Here is a 15,195-nt window from a genome sequence, read left to right as displayed (position 1 = left end):
TTTTAGCAGTAAAATTTTCTCTTATAATACTAACGCACATACCTTCATTATGCTAGTTTTAAAGGAGAATTTTAAAAAGCTAACAAAGCTTAGAAATATGGTGCCTTGGTTATATTATTCAATACTTGTATTTGCAATTTAAATTTATTTAGTTACCTTTTAAGTAGTTTCATTTATTACTTTTAAATGAAAATATAACAGGGTATTTCTTTTGAAACAAAAGAAATATTTTCATTAATTTTGAATTGTGCCTATTAAAAAGATGATGAATAAATTTAGATACCTTTTTATATGCTGCCTCAAACAATTTAAGGGATGCCTGCTGCAACTCTTGTGTAGCTTTGCGGAGTATTTCTGGAGATTCTTGGTCCTTATTTGAAATTAATTGCCTGACTTCAGCAATTTTATTTTTGATATTTGTCACCTGGGAATAAAGAAAAGAAAACATTAACCATAATAAAATATGGAAACCTTCTTTTGAACAGAACTAATAATAGTAATTTAAAAGAATGCCATTGATCATCTCTTAATGAACCTTTAATTATTTTAACACGTCTGGATATTTAAATAGACTGATGTATAATAACCACAAAATTGTAAGATTACTTGTAGAAGTAAATGATAATTCAATTAAAGCAAACCTATAACGGCTTCTCGTATAAGCTTCATCATGATTTTGATCAAAATATCCATGAGATGGAATATAAGCAACTGATGAATTCCTCTCAAATCAGTTTTTTGAGACATTCCTGATTAACATGTCCCCATTTATTACAATCCCAAGTATTCATGATTGCCCTAGAATTTGAACCTCAGCTTGCATGAACAGTAGTTATCCCACAAACAAATCTTAGGGCTGACTATTAATTATAGAAAAAACAATATTTATGTTGAAAGGAATTAGGAGGAAGTTATAAATCAAAACTTTTGTTCTTATATAATAGTTATTTATTGCAGTTTATCATAAAATTATATATATTTAGCAAAATTATCTTTGAAAACATTCATATTTTAATGGCCATATCAAATATGTGTAATCCAAGGCTTTCAATGTGAAAAATATTGAGATAGAAGAACTTTATCTTAAAATTATGTCATGAAAATAAGAGCCTAACAAATATGGTGTCACATAAAATCGACATTTTCTTGATTATAGAACTTCAGTTATAATAACTATCTTATGTTAATTATATACATATTTCAAAAAATGCTTGTAGAGCAATTCTATTTTAAATGCAACAAAATTATGCCTTTACTAAAATTTCCATCGTAACCCAAACATTTGTCTCAGTACTCCTACCATTTCTGAAAGTACCGGCAGAATATCCTTTGTGATATCTGTTGCAGACTGGTCACTGTGTTGTTTTAGATAGCTTAAACTGTACAACGATATGTCAACCCATCAGGGTCAGAAAGCAAGAAATTTGTCATAAGGCCCGTCCACACGAGTACGCTCGAAACGTAGCTGACGAATGAGCTTTTATGTTACCAGCGTAAAAGCGTCCAAACGAGTATGCTTGCGAAGAGTGTGTTTAACCAATAGAATTATTTTGCGCAAAAATCACGTGACGCTGTAATATAGCATCAACAGAGCTGTATCTTATTACTTCGCTGTTTTTCTGTATGTTTGCGGCAAGTTATCCGAATCAGATGATTTTTTTTTATAGCTGAAACTTTACTATTAAGTGCAATTATTAAGCAGAGGCAAAAAAATGGCAAGAATGGGTCCGAAAGATTTATTTAGAGCAACCTGTTCAAAGAGTTTTTTTTTTTTCACTGCCTTGTTTGTGAAAGGAATATACAGAATTATTAAATTCCTACTATTAGCTCACACTCTCCCTATATCTTGTTGAAATTTTCAGTACATAAAATGCTTTTTATTCATCCACTCAAGTTCAAATACAATTTTTTAAACTTGTAGTGAATGATACTTGATGTTAAGACAGCTTTTTCACATATTAAAATTTTTTAAATTTTTAATTAAAAAAAATTTTGTTTGTATTTTTATTTGTTTATTTATTTTTTTATTTTTTAAATTTTTCTTTGTGGACCTAAGTAGGAATTGACTTAATTTTTTTTTTTTTTTTTTTTGTATATTACTTGTTTTTTAATTACTTCAGGATGAGTATCGACCAGTTTGACAGACTTGCAAGTTATATATTGTATGAAAATTAGGATTTATAAAATTGGTTTGGAATACAGTATATATAAAGAGAATTAAATTACTTAATTCTCTTTATATACACCATCCACCATAAAATAAAACCAACTTCATATTTTTTTAACTCATCCTCCCTTGGCCTTTTGTTTTTCTTTTTATTTATTTTTGAATTTAGAATGAGGTTCAAACTTTGGACAGTTTATCAGAAATTATGTGTATGATAAAATATGCAATAAAGTAAAAATAAAGAGAGAATTTATAGATGATATATGATAAAGAGATGCAGATATATTATTACATAAGAATTTCTATTTACACTGCACATTTTTAAACTAAATTAAAAACAATAATAATAATGAATAAAATAAGAAATGAAAACAACAGGGTTGCCACTCAAACAGGAGAATGAAATTCCCTGACTTTTCTAGGTGTGTTTCAAGAAAATTCCAGTCTATCCGCGTAATGTACGTTGGCTGTGCTAAGAGGTAAATTAATTATGGTATTACTTGTATTGTGTAGCAAATTCACTTAATTATTCAATAAATCCCAGAGGACATTTATTCTTAATTATTCTTGGTATACTTTGTTTGATAATTTTGTTTAGTTTTCCACTTAATAAAATTCAAGATATATACATTGGATAACAAATGTATGTTTTATTTAATTATTACTCATGATCATCAGCAGTTCAACACGAGGCTAATCCGGTCCTTATAAATCACGACACAATGCTAAATAGTTAGGTTAGATTTTAGGTAAATTTAATTTGCGTGAGGTATGTTCTTAAAAGGCACCTTAACACTTGAAAACACAAATATGATTATAATAGTTGTTGTTTTCTCCACTGAAGATTGAGATTAGAATCTTCCCAATCTGGAACAAAATAAGGCTTTTTTTTTGCAGACATTCTGCAGCTAAACGGAAGAAAGAAATCTATTTTAATAAATTGAGGTATTTTATATTTATTTCGCAGCATACATAACGAAAAAATATGTGCATTAAATTTCGTGATGGTATGTCATCATACTGCTATAATTAATTTCTGGATTATGCCAGAGAAAATTTCCTGAAATTTGGAAATATTATTTACTAATAATAAATAAATTTAGAGGGAAGAAGCAACATTAAATTATATGAATAACATAAAAATAATTACTTAAAAATTGAATTATAATAATCAACGATATTTTAGCGAATATAGTTATATTACATGGCTAGCCTAGATGACTGATTACTATTTTTTTATTTTACTGCAAAATGGCAAGGTATTTATTAAAAAGAAAAAAAAAAAGGTTTAAAAAGATTTTGCGGTAAAATTCTAGTATACGGTAAGGCTTTGGTACGATTTTGAAAATTGTCGCCAAGACCAAAATGACCCGTTTACTGCGCATCATGATGTCGCCAAATCTCATTATTATTCTAACCAAAGAACATCTATGTAAAGAAGAAAAGGTTCCGTACAAGTAAAATGCTATTACGCCGTTAGAATGCGGAGGAAAAATTTGCCAAGGGATTCGGCGACGGAACCTGGCGGCCAGAATTTCCCTCTCCGCGATGTGTACAGGAAATTGAGAAACACGTGTTAAGAAGAAACGCTCTTTGACAAAAAGAAAACTACGAAAATCCGTTTTTAAAATTATTGAGAAAAATCCACGCAATAATTTTATAAACGGATTTTCGTAGTTTTTTTTCGCCTGAAAATAACTAATCCATGAATTAATTTACTTGCGCCAAAAAGAGTTTAACCACTTGCGCTAAGACTAAACTTCCCGGTTGCGGTGCTGTGCGCTACATTATAACAAGCGGTAAAGTGTCTCATTTACGCCGCTCCGCAACTGCGAGTGCAATCCAGAGCTGTAACTTGAGAAATAAACAATCTCGTTGTTAAGCGACGTGTGCACCATGTTATTTTCATTTTTGCGATAAATGCTTATCGACGTGGTGTTCACGTCGCTCGCAGTTTGAGACAAAAACATCTCGACGTGCGTGGCACGTCTTTTTAGCGCAAGTGGTTAAAGAAATTTTAAAGGATATTCATTTAATGAACTCTTGATAACGTGACCTTCGAACTTCGACACCGGTTTCCAGCTTTGGCGGCAGATATATCACGCATGCACAGCTGTTTCCCTCTATGATGGAACGGAGCCACGTCTGTTGCAGAGAGGTTTTCCTTCTTTACAATACTGTTACGAATTTGGTATTTAAAAAGCTAATGTTACTTCAATTATAAATTAAATGGTTTTATTTCTCGCGCAGTGCAGCGCGTGACGAACATTAAAAGAAAGCTAAGCCGGAAAAATTAAAAATACAAGAGCGCGTGCGTTAAATAAATAAATATCTCTTTTTGATTTCGAGAAAGTGCTGGAAAATTCTAGCGCGTGATTTTAAAATCTTATAAAAGGAGGAAAACATCTCAGTTTGTAGTAGTTGCTTAGTTTGTTGTTGATTGTAGCGAATTCGTGGATTAGCGTTCTTTAGCTGTTTTGAATTACGTTCTATTGGACATTTGAGTAGTTAAAAGAAAACTACTGTGAGATATTGTAATACTGCGTGATAATTTGAGAAAATTTAAGCATTTTTGTTGTGATAATAATAAATTTTTGTTCATTTTTTTTCATCGGACTTGTGCATTCATTTCATAACGAACCCGTATGCACGCAACAATTTTTGGTGTCAGAAGTGGGATTTGAATGCCAATAACAAGAGCGATGGAAGAACAATTCAGGCAAATGATGAATGCATTTGCTGCTTTCCAAGAAAAGATGGAAGGGGCCGTCAAATCCGTTAAGGAAGAAATGAAATTGGGCCAGGAATCCGTTAAGGACGAAATGAAAGCCGTTCAAGCTGGTCAAGAAAAGATTGAAGCATGTCAAGAAGAAATGAAAAGAGAAATTACCTGCATAATAGAAAATAAATTTGAAGCTATGGAAGGCAGAATTGACACAGTTGAGAATAAAGTTGGACAAATTGAAGAAAAAGTTTCTTTCGTAAAAGATCAAATTGAAGAAAGAGTTTCTTCGGTGAAAGAAGAAATAGAAAAAAAAGTTTCTTCTGTAAAAGAACATATAGAAGGGAGAGTTTCGGCTGTGGAGGAACGAATTGAAGGAAGAGTTTGTGCCGTCCAACACCAAGTCGAACAACAAATTGATGAGAGAGTTTCTGCAGTTGCCAAAGAAATGGAAACGTTAAAGAAATTCGTAGCGACGGTAGGAAACAATTCTGAAGGTTTTAAATTTTTATCGATGCCTGCTCATTCCGTTCTGAAACTATCTACATATGATGGGAAGACATCCTGGCAAGTGTACAAGACCCAGTTTTCTATCGTTGCGGATGCGAATGGATGGGATTCCCAAGCTAAGGCCTGTCATCTCGCCGCTTCTTTAAGAGCCGACGCAGCGGATATCCTTCAGACTCTTCCCGAAAACAAAAGGTTAGATTTCGAAGCTCTGTCCGGCGCTTTGGCGAGAAATGTTTAAAAGACTACAGCAGGCTTCAATTAAAATCCCGTCAACAGAAGCCCACCGAATCACTCCAGGAGCTCGCCATGGATGTTGAAAGGCTGTCCCACCTCGCCTTTTCGGAGTGCCCGACAGAAACAAGAGAAATTCTGTCGCTGCAATATTTCATCGACGGCATCCGCGATCCTGAAATACAGAAAGCTCTTCGAATGGCAGATGTAAAGGACATAAAAAGCGCTCTGTTGTACGCCATGAAGTTCGAGGCAGCCCAGCAAGCAACTCTTAGAGATCGCTACCCAGTCAGAGCTGTGCGAGTCCACGACCCAGGGGACCAATTGATGGCTCGTTTAGATGATTTATCCAGACAAGTCGATGCTTTGATACGGAGTAGCAGTGAGAACAAAGTGGCTGTAAGATGCTGGAGATGTGGTTCTGAAGGTCACCTACGACGGCATTGCAGAACACCCCAGGGCACGGATAATAAAACGGATGAGTTGACAAGACCAGTGAATGCTTTAAGACGGAATAGTGGTGAAACGAAACCGACCCTAAAGTGCTGGAATTGCGGTGTTGAAGGCCACCTACGAAGGAACTGCAGAACTCCCCAGAGCACGGAAAATAAAGCATACGATTTAAACAGACAATTAAATGCCACGGGAAGGAAAAGGACTGACAAGAAACCAAAGTGCTGGAACTGTGGAGCTGAAGGCCACGTACGAAAGAATTGCAGAACACCCCAGGGTACGAAAATTGAGACAATTTCTGAGCAACGACGCAGGAAACAAATTAATGACCATATCAAGGAACGGAGGTTGCCAGATAATGAGAAACCCTGTTTTAAAGCGCTTAAGATCTCCATAGTGAGTGGCAACAATAACGGACTGTCCATCAATGGGAATATCGATGGAGTTCCTTGCAATATGATCATTGACACAGGAGCTAATGTTACCATCATTAGGAAAGATTTAGCTCAACAGTTTAAAGATAAACTTATTTGGACGCCATCCTATGTTACCCTTCAGACTGCGTCTGGTGATAAGATCGACATAGCTGGGAAGTTAAACCTGAAAATCACGTTTGGAAGTGCCGCCTACCATCACACGGCATATGTGGCGGATATTACAGATCCATGCATACTCGGATTGGACTTTTTAAGGAAATACAATTTTTCCTGGAATGACTGACTATCCATCCTCAAAAGGGATCCTCGCCTGGAAATGTCGACGCCTTGTCCGAAAGATCGAGCTCGGGAAGCTGCCGAAATCATATCAGGGTCGAAAAGAAACGCAAGACTATCAGCTATTCTCCATCTCAGAAGTTCTTCAGTCAAGACCTTCGTCTGCCTTGTGACCGCCTGTTTAGTCTCCCTACGGATGCGCCTTCATCGCCTGAGGAACACATCCAAGATGCCCAGGCCTGGTTTGAGGGGATGCACCGTTCTGCACGAAAGCGAGTCAACTTGGCGGCGGAGAAAACGAAGACCAGATGCGACACAAGAGCTACTAGACATAGATCCAACAAAAGAGACAAGGTGTGGTTGTGGAACCCGATTCAACGAAAAGGACTGTCACCTAAATTACAGTCACCTTCGGATGGTCCATATACAGTGCTGAACACGAATGACGTCGTGGTTCGGATCCGTGAGTCTTCGAACTCTTACGACAGGTTAGCTCATTACTATGGCCATAGTACATAATGTAAATAATTGTAAATAGTATCAGACCATGGTCCTTTTTGTTTTTAAATGTGTATTTGATTTGATTTGTATTTAGTATATGATAGCATTTGATTTGTTTAAGTTAGTTATTGCATTTATTGTTCATGTTGTTTGATATTGTGATGTAATGTTTATGCCTCAGTTGCATTTATGCCACAGTTGTAAGTTTAGCTTCCTGTCCAGGGATTGTACTGCCCGGGACGTGCAGTCCTTGGGAAGGGGGCAGTGTTACGAATTTGGTATTTAAAAAGCTAATGTTAGTTCAATTATAAATTAAATGGTTTTATTTCTCGCGCAGTGCAGCACGTGACGAATATTAAAAGAAAGCTAAGCCGGAAAAATTAAAAATACAAGAGCGCGTGCGTTAAATAAATAAATTATTATTTGATTTCGAGAAAGTACTGGAAAATTCTAGCACGTGATTTTAAAATCTTATAAAAGGAGGAAAACATCTCAGTTTGTAGTAGTTGCTTAGTTTGTTGTTGTTTAAAAAAAAAACTACTGTTGTTGATTGTAGCGAATTCGTGGATTAGCGTTCTTTAGCTGTTTTGAATTACGTTCTATTGGACATTTGAGTAGTTAAAAGAAAACTACTGTGAGATATTGTAATACTGCGTGATAATTTGAGAAAATTTAAGCATTTTTGTTATGATAATAATAAATTTTTGTTCATTTTTTTTCATCGGACTTGTGCATTCATTTCATAACGAACCCGTACGCACACAACAATACATAATCTATGATTCTAACCTCCATATTACCGTATACTATGATTAAACCCATTTTGTTTTATACGAGAACAGGTACTTTCTTTAGTTCATGCACTGCACATGCGATTCTCGAGAATACTGGAAACCAAAAGTTGCGGGAAAGTTGCTTTGCCTTTCTAAAAGACAATCAAATTGGAGCTGCGAAAATTGGCTCTATGCCAGCTACCCGAATGACACTCACGTGATACATAATTCGCCCAAAAAGTTATCTCTTCCGACGTCGGCGCAAAAATCGCTTTTTTTTGGCGGGATCGTTGTATGAACTTCCCTGACTTTTCCAGATTTTGACAAAAATACTTAAATTCCCTGACTTTTCCCTGAATATTTTGGTCAATTTTCGAATTCCCTGACTTTTCCCGGTTCTCCCGGTAGCGTGGCAACCCTGAAACAATAATAATAGGTAAAATAAGAATATAATGATTCATGATTAAATATAAGAAACACATTTCAAAATGAGAAAACCTAACTGAATTATATACCGTCTACGGGTGAGGTTCGAACTCGCCATCTTTCCATTCCTCCGCGAGGAATGCAGAGCGCTAACCACTCAGCTATATGCGATAGCAGTGCTTATGAAAAATAATGTAACAAGTAGAAGTCGCTGCAAAGGTAATTTAACGAAACTTCAATAAATTATAGCCGTATGACACAAGTTGTAACTTTCCTCCAAAATTTCGTAATTGTATTTTATTGAATACTCTTTCACAGTCAATTGCTTTATTTTAGAAGTTGTTATATTGCTGAAGTTAGTTTTTGGTGTATTTAATATTGGGATATTTATAGAGCTTTTTATTACACAAGATATAGCCAATATTTATAATAATTAAGGAGAATTTTGTAAGGCAGAAACTGATTTCGTAGAAACTGTAATTTATTTAGGTTCCTATTACTTACGGAGCTATAAATAGGTGAAGCATATGGATATACTGGTCGGATCATTGCTTTATAAATATACAGTTTTTCCCTTTGATGAGAATTTTAAATGTATACCAATATGTACGGTTTGAGAAATCTGAAGATTGCGTGAACAATGCTGATTATTTTATTGCTGTATACAGTTATGATATTTCTAAGCAAAAACTCATCTCTGTGTGATTCTGACGCCATATTATTGAAACGGGTAAGCAAGAAGGTTTTCTTATTATGACATGTGATAAAAACTCGGTCGGCTATTGGCTATACGCGTGCGTCGCAGGCGAAAAAGCTGAACAGGAGCGTACTCAGTTTTACGTCTTCTGCGTCACGCGAATTTACGCCGCCGTCAAAAAAGTTACGTCAACTACGTCGGGAATGTCCTCGTGTGGACGGGCCTATAGGTTACTGTAGCATGAAAGGGTCATGCTTCTAATCAAAGAAACCAATGTGCTCCTTTGCTCAAAACGTAATATGCACAGATTTAGGCAAGCTCTATAAGTCTGCTGGCCTGAATAATGCCATTTCATATATTTCTATAAAGAGTACACTATCTCCTTACAATGACCAAATTTATATACTGAAAATTTTATGCACATAATATGACTTTAAAACAAGAATATTTAAAAATAGCATCTTCAAATAATGCATGAAAGGTTGCATTGTCTCAAATACAGAAACAAATGAATTTTCAGGCAAGAACTTCATGAATATTCCTCATAATTGTAAATATTTAAACCAAAATGGCCAAAAAATAAATATGCTCAAGAACCACAAGAACAGAAAAGCATATGTATGTAACATGAAAATAATACTGGCACATTAATTGAACCAAAATGGATAATAATTCAATTAACTTGATTACAAGGATAAATAATAAAAAGCAATTAAAAGTTCTCATGTAAAGTAGAAATTTAATTTTAAAAAATACCTCCTCTTCTGGTAATTGGCTTTTGAATTCTTCCATTTTGGATTCTGTGTCATGAATAATACCTTCAGCTTGATTAACTACTTCAACAGTTTCCTTAAAAAAAGAAGAGGAGAGACAGAGTTATGACATCCAACTAAAATTGCCTCGACAACATTTGCACTAGAAATATTTTAAGATTTCATTACCTTCTTAATCCTATCTTGCTCAGCATACTTTTCAGCATTCTTAATCATATTTTCAATTTCATCTTTGCTTAATCCACCAGATGACTGGATTACAACTATTAAATAATGTAATATAATTTTAGGGTATATTTATAATAATTTTTTAATAAATGTAATTTTAGGGTTAAATATAATAATTGTTTTAATAAAATACACATCCAACTCACTGTTCTGTTCTTTTCCAGTAGCTCTGTCTCTAGCAGATACATGCACTATTCCGTTAGCATCAATATCGAAAGTAACTTCAATCTGTGGAACTCCTCTAGGGGCAGGAGGAATACCAACCTAATGATACAAATATACTCATAAACAATATAACATTAAGTCATTGCTTTAGAAATTTTCTTTTTCTAAATTAAATTCATACATAGAAAAATATACAAATCAACTCTTAATATCAGGTTAATATAAATTCTTCATTGTTAAAACTGTTCTTTTTATTCAGTTTTTGAATAATTATAATAAAAATATAAGTATGAACTAAAATTGATAGATTGCCCTTATAAAAGAGTAAGCACCTTTAAAATTATCTAACAAAAAAAGTAAATTTAGATAATAAAAGTGACCCCCCTTTTTTTTCCGAGGGCAGGGGCCTAAGTTTACATAGGCATATTTCTATTTTAATTTAAATATTTCAAATATATGAAAATTTTACTGATCTTTGATGGTGTTAAATAACAGTACTAGTATCAATTTCAGCAATGCATTACGATTCACATAATTAAATGCCAAATGTAGTTTCCCCATCATTCAAAAATTATTAAATGTGATACTTCTGCCACCAAAAAAAAAAAAAAAAAGTCTGTAAAGATGCAGATATCACATTTAATAACTTGGCATTGTGACAAATTAGCTAAAATGCTGCTGAAATTGTTTTTTTAAAGCTCCTGCAAGCTTTGAGATCTAACTGGTATTTGACATGAAACAGTCCGGAACATGCTAAAACCTGATCATATTACAGAAAGAGAATAAATCTTTTCATAACAGTAAATGCACTTACTAAAGAAAACTGTCCAAGAAGTTTATTATCTACAGCCATTTCTCTTTCACCTTGGTAAACTTTAATTTCTACCTGAGTCTGTCCATCTGCAGCAGTGGAGAATACCTGAGAAAAAACAATTGTTTTTTACACATATATGTCAAATATATATATAGTTTAAAATGCTGAATACTTAGTTCAATATGCTTTATTAGCTTCACACTGTTTTCTTAACCTGCGAGCACACACAACGATCCGACGAACACGAGAACACGCGCCGGGTATGTCATACCAGAATAAAAAAATTGTAATTAAAAATTTGTCAAAAAAAATTAATCATTTTTCAAAAGAAATTAAATGTAAAACCAAGTTAATACTTCATTTTAGACAAAATAGGAAACAATAAGGAGAGGAAAAATTATTTACTTACTTCTTGAACAATGTTTACAAAATGAGGTCATATGTTCTATACATATACTTTTGCTACAATTTTCACAAATGAATCTAGTCTTTCTATCTTTTTTCTTGGAGCACCCTGTACGCCTCTTGTAAGTCATTTTCGGTTTTTTTGAGGGAGAGTTCATTGCTAACATGCTCATCGGTGGTCAGTGTTTGTCCAGAATCAGGAACCACAGATGCTCGCCGTCGTTCATTTTGAACATTTTCTATTAGCTGCATCCTTAAGGCTTTGAGAAAAGTACTCATTCCGTTTACGAGTAAACTTTTCTCGTATTGAATCAATATAAATATTTGTACTGTCAACTACATGTTTTAATATATCTTCATCGATAAGCAATGACAAGGAATCTAAAGGTGTTGAGAAGTCTTTAGAATACTTTGTTTTTCCAGGGAGTTTAGTTATAATATTTTTGGCGCCAATTCTAACATTAGTTCAGAATTTATTTTTGTTCCATTTTTTCCAACATAAAAACTCATTGCTACATTCTAGAGTTTCATTTTCTGTTTCTGTATCTGAATCACTACTCTCTATGGGTGAATCATGATTACTATTATATTCTTCGTCATCAACATCTTCCTCTTCTTCACTAAATGAATCCTTATCAGAAGAAACTGTTTCAAGGAGATTTCTCAAATCTCTTCATCGTAAGGAATATACGGCGCCATGCTTACAATTCAAGAAAAACCTATACTAAAAGCTTGAAAACGAGAAGTGCGAAGTGACTCACTGAGAAACTCGAGTACACGCACGGGTATGACATGCCCGAACAATGCTGTTCCTAAAAAACCGTTGCACTTGCCACCTCAGGAATTTCCCCCATTTAAGTATGTGACCTTGAACTCAGCTACACCAAGTTTCGACCTTTTATGAAATAATGGGCGAGAAATATACAAAAAGAAAAATGCGCATGGGTATGACATACCCGCCGCGTGTGCTCGCGGGTTAATCTAAATTTACACTTTCCAGGATATATCTTTATATTAAAAATTCTGCATTTGGTAAAATTATATAAAACCATTTTTTTTATTTATTTCAAAGTGCAGAGAGTATTAACCAAAACACATATACAGGGAAAATGTTTGGATAATTTTTGTTTTCTTGACCACACTAAATAACACTTCTTTTGGGGGTTTACTTTCAATTAAAGCAAATTCTATATTAGTAAAAGGCAGCATTTGTGTAGAAATAATTACAGATAATAATCGACTAACATTTGTGTAGAAATAATTACAGATAATAATCGACTAACTAATAAAACAGATAATAATCGACTGAAAAAACACTACGAGTTAAGCACCCTGCTTCATGCTAACACATGAACGCATTGCCATGATATTTTCTTAAGGTAGAAAATGGAAGCTTGAAGTTCCTTATTATACCTCTAATTAGACCTTATGAGAAGCTCGTTTTGGATTCATATATATAACTATTATCCTAATAGATTCGATCTAATAAATTAACTTGTATCAAAACTCTTGAAAATATGATTTGAAAACAGCATACAAGATCATAAATTGCAATTCCTTTATGCACTTAAATCTAAACTTGAATCCCAGAGTGCAAATGCGATTTCAAGTAGATTATTGTAATTAATTAATGATTACAATATTTATGATTTTTAACTTCCAAGTCACAAATACCTCTGAAAGTATTTTCCAAGTCAAAAATACATCAGGACAAGTTCCACTGTCTAAAAGATAATCGCTTTTATGATAAATACAAAAAAACTTTTTTAGTCAAGATATTTAACACATAAGGTGTATAAGAGACTGTTCTAACTAGTTCATTCCAGCTTTACTGGCTTTATTTACTCAAGTAAAGCTAAATGAAAACAGAAAACCTAAAAACAAAGTTTCATATTTTAAGCAAAAATAAAATTTTACTCACTTGACTTTTCTTAGTAGGAATAGTTGTATTCTTTCCTATCAGTTTGGTGAAAACACCTCCAAGAGTCTCAATACCTAAGGATAATGGAGTCACATCCAAAAGTAAAACATCTGTGACATCGCCAGCTAATACACCACCCTGTTTAATATAACCAACATAGTTAAAAATAATAATGATAATCAAAATACATAATTATGTGCTTAAAATAATTTTTCAGTACATAAACACAAATGAAAGAATATTCTAACCCCCCTCCAAAAAAGCTGAACACTTGTTAATTTTATCTCATTAATGTTTTAGGCACTTATATTCTAGTATATACATATACTGGATACATATATACTGGACTTAAAAATTTATGACTTATTTAACAGTAAGTAACACATAATGAATGAATACTGCAATATTAATTCTTCACATTTCTTTACAAAATGCATAAATTCATAAAAATAATTTTTTCACACGTCTAAATCCTGATGTCTCGCCGACTTATAGTCAAAATACTGAAGTAAACCCATTAACTAAATCACTGTCTATATTTATTATTTACCTGAATAGCAGCTCCTACAGCAACAGCTTCATCAGGATTTACAGATTTACTAGGAAGTTTTCCAAAGATATCCTGAACCATTTCTTGAACCTGTAAATAACAATTAAAGTTGAATAGAAATATTTATTTCATCAAATTAAAACATGTAATTAACTAAGAAGTTTAAAACATAAAAATCACAGAAATATAATTGGTACATAATTTCAATAGTAATGAAAAGTATACTATAAATTCAGTATTATTTCTAATAATTTTAAAAATTACCTTTGGCATTCTGGTCATACCGCCCACTAAAATTACTTCTTGAATATCAGTTTTTTTCACATCAGCATCATTTATGGCCTTTTTGCAGGGATCAACAGTTCTCTTAATTAGATCAGACACTAAACTTTCAAACTTGGCTCTAGTCAACTTCATGTTCATGTGTTTAGGACCACTGGCATCCACAGTAAGGTATGGCAAATTAATATCAGTCTGAAATAAACAGTAAATTTTAATACTAGAAAAGTATAAATTGGTTTCTATTGATTAATTTGTAAAAATAAAGCGATAAAGCTGTCCTATCAAAAGCTTTTACTTTTGATGCTTGATGGTATAAAAGAACACAACAGAATTTTTATTTGTACATCTGATAAACTATTTTTGAAAAACGAGTTTATATATATTTTTGAGATTTGGGGCATTCACATAACTGACAGTAAACCATGGATTGTATTAATGCAATGACAATTTAAAAAAAGAGCGAAAAGAATAAAAAAAATTCAAGTAATAAATTTCATAAATTTCTTGGGGTTTTGAAAGTTCCCAGCCACTGTTATCTACATATGAAACCTGGACTAAAATTTAATTTTCCTTGGTATCCAGACCCGAAGCCGTGAATTTTTTTTGTGTGCGCTTGAAGACAAAGTACACTGTATCTGCTGCCCTCAGCCAACACATTACAAGAACTTTACAGTATAACCAGAACATGTGCACACAAAACTATTGCTCTGATATACATTTACATATAGATGATACAAACATGGAATGACTAACTTTTCCCCCTTCAGGTGATGTATGACCTCTTTGGTTTTGGGGGAGGGTAATAAAATCTGCTGCTGCTATCTGAAACACTTTCTTTACACTTAATTCGACAATAATATTGTT

At 33.4% G+C, this 15,195-nt stretch overlaps 1 protein-coding gene across 1 annotated transcript in view; it reads right to left on the bottom strand.

The window, feature by feature from the left end:
* The window catches only part of Hsc70-5 (Heat shock protein 70 cognate 5), a 67,631-nt gene that overhangs the window by 3,532 nt on the left and 48,904 nt on the right, over window positions 1-15,195 (bottom strand). The window contains exons 9-16 of the mRNA XM_085817663.1: window positions 14,314-14,523; window positions 14,050-14,139; window positions 13,500-13,637; window positions 11,174-11,278; window positions 10,341-10,458; window positions 10,135-10,229; window positions 9,950-10,042; window positions 284-424 (exon numbers count right to left, since the gene is read on the bottom strand). Coding sequence (XP_085673789.1) covers window positions 284-424; window positions 9,950-10,042; window positions 10,135-10,229; window positions 10,341-10,458; window positions 11,174-11,278; window positions 13,500-13,637; window positions 14,050-14,139; window positions 14,314-14,523 — 990 coding nt within the window. The remainder of the gene's footprint in view (window positions 1-283; window positions 425-9,949; window positions 10,043-10,134; window positions 10,230-10,340; window positions 10,459-11,173; window positions 11,279-13,499; window positions 13,638-14,049; window positions 14,140-14,313; window positions 14,524-15,195) is intronic.

This window comes from Stegodyphus dumicola, chromosome 5, assembly GCF_044657685.1.
Source record: "Stegodyphus dumicola isolate Sdum_Otavi_A_Nest chromosome 5, ASM4465768v1".
Classification (NCBI taxonomy): Eukaryota; Metazoa; Arthropoda; class Arachnida; order Araneae; family Eresidae; genus Stegodyphus; species Stegodyphus dumicola.
The sequence above is the reverse complement of the archived record's forward strand: the minus strand, read 5'-3'. Positions and strand labels throughout refer to the sequence as shown.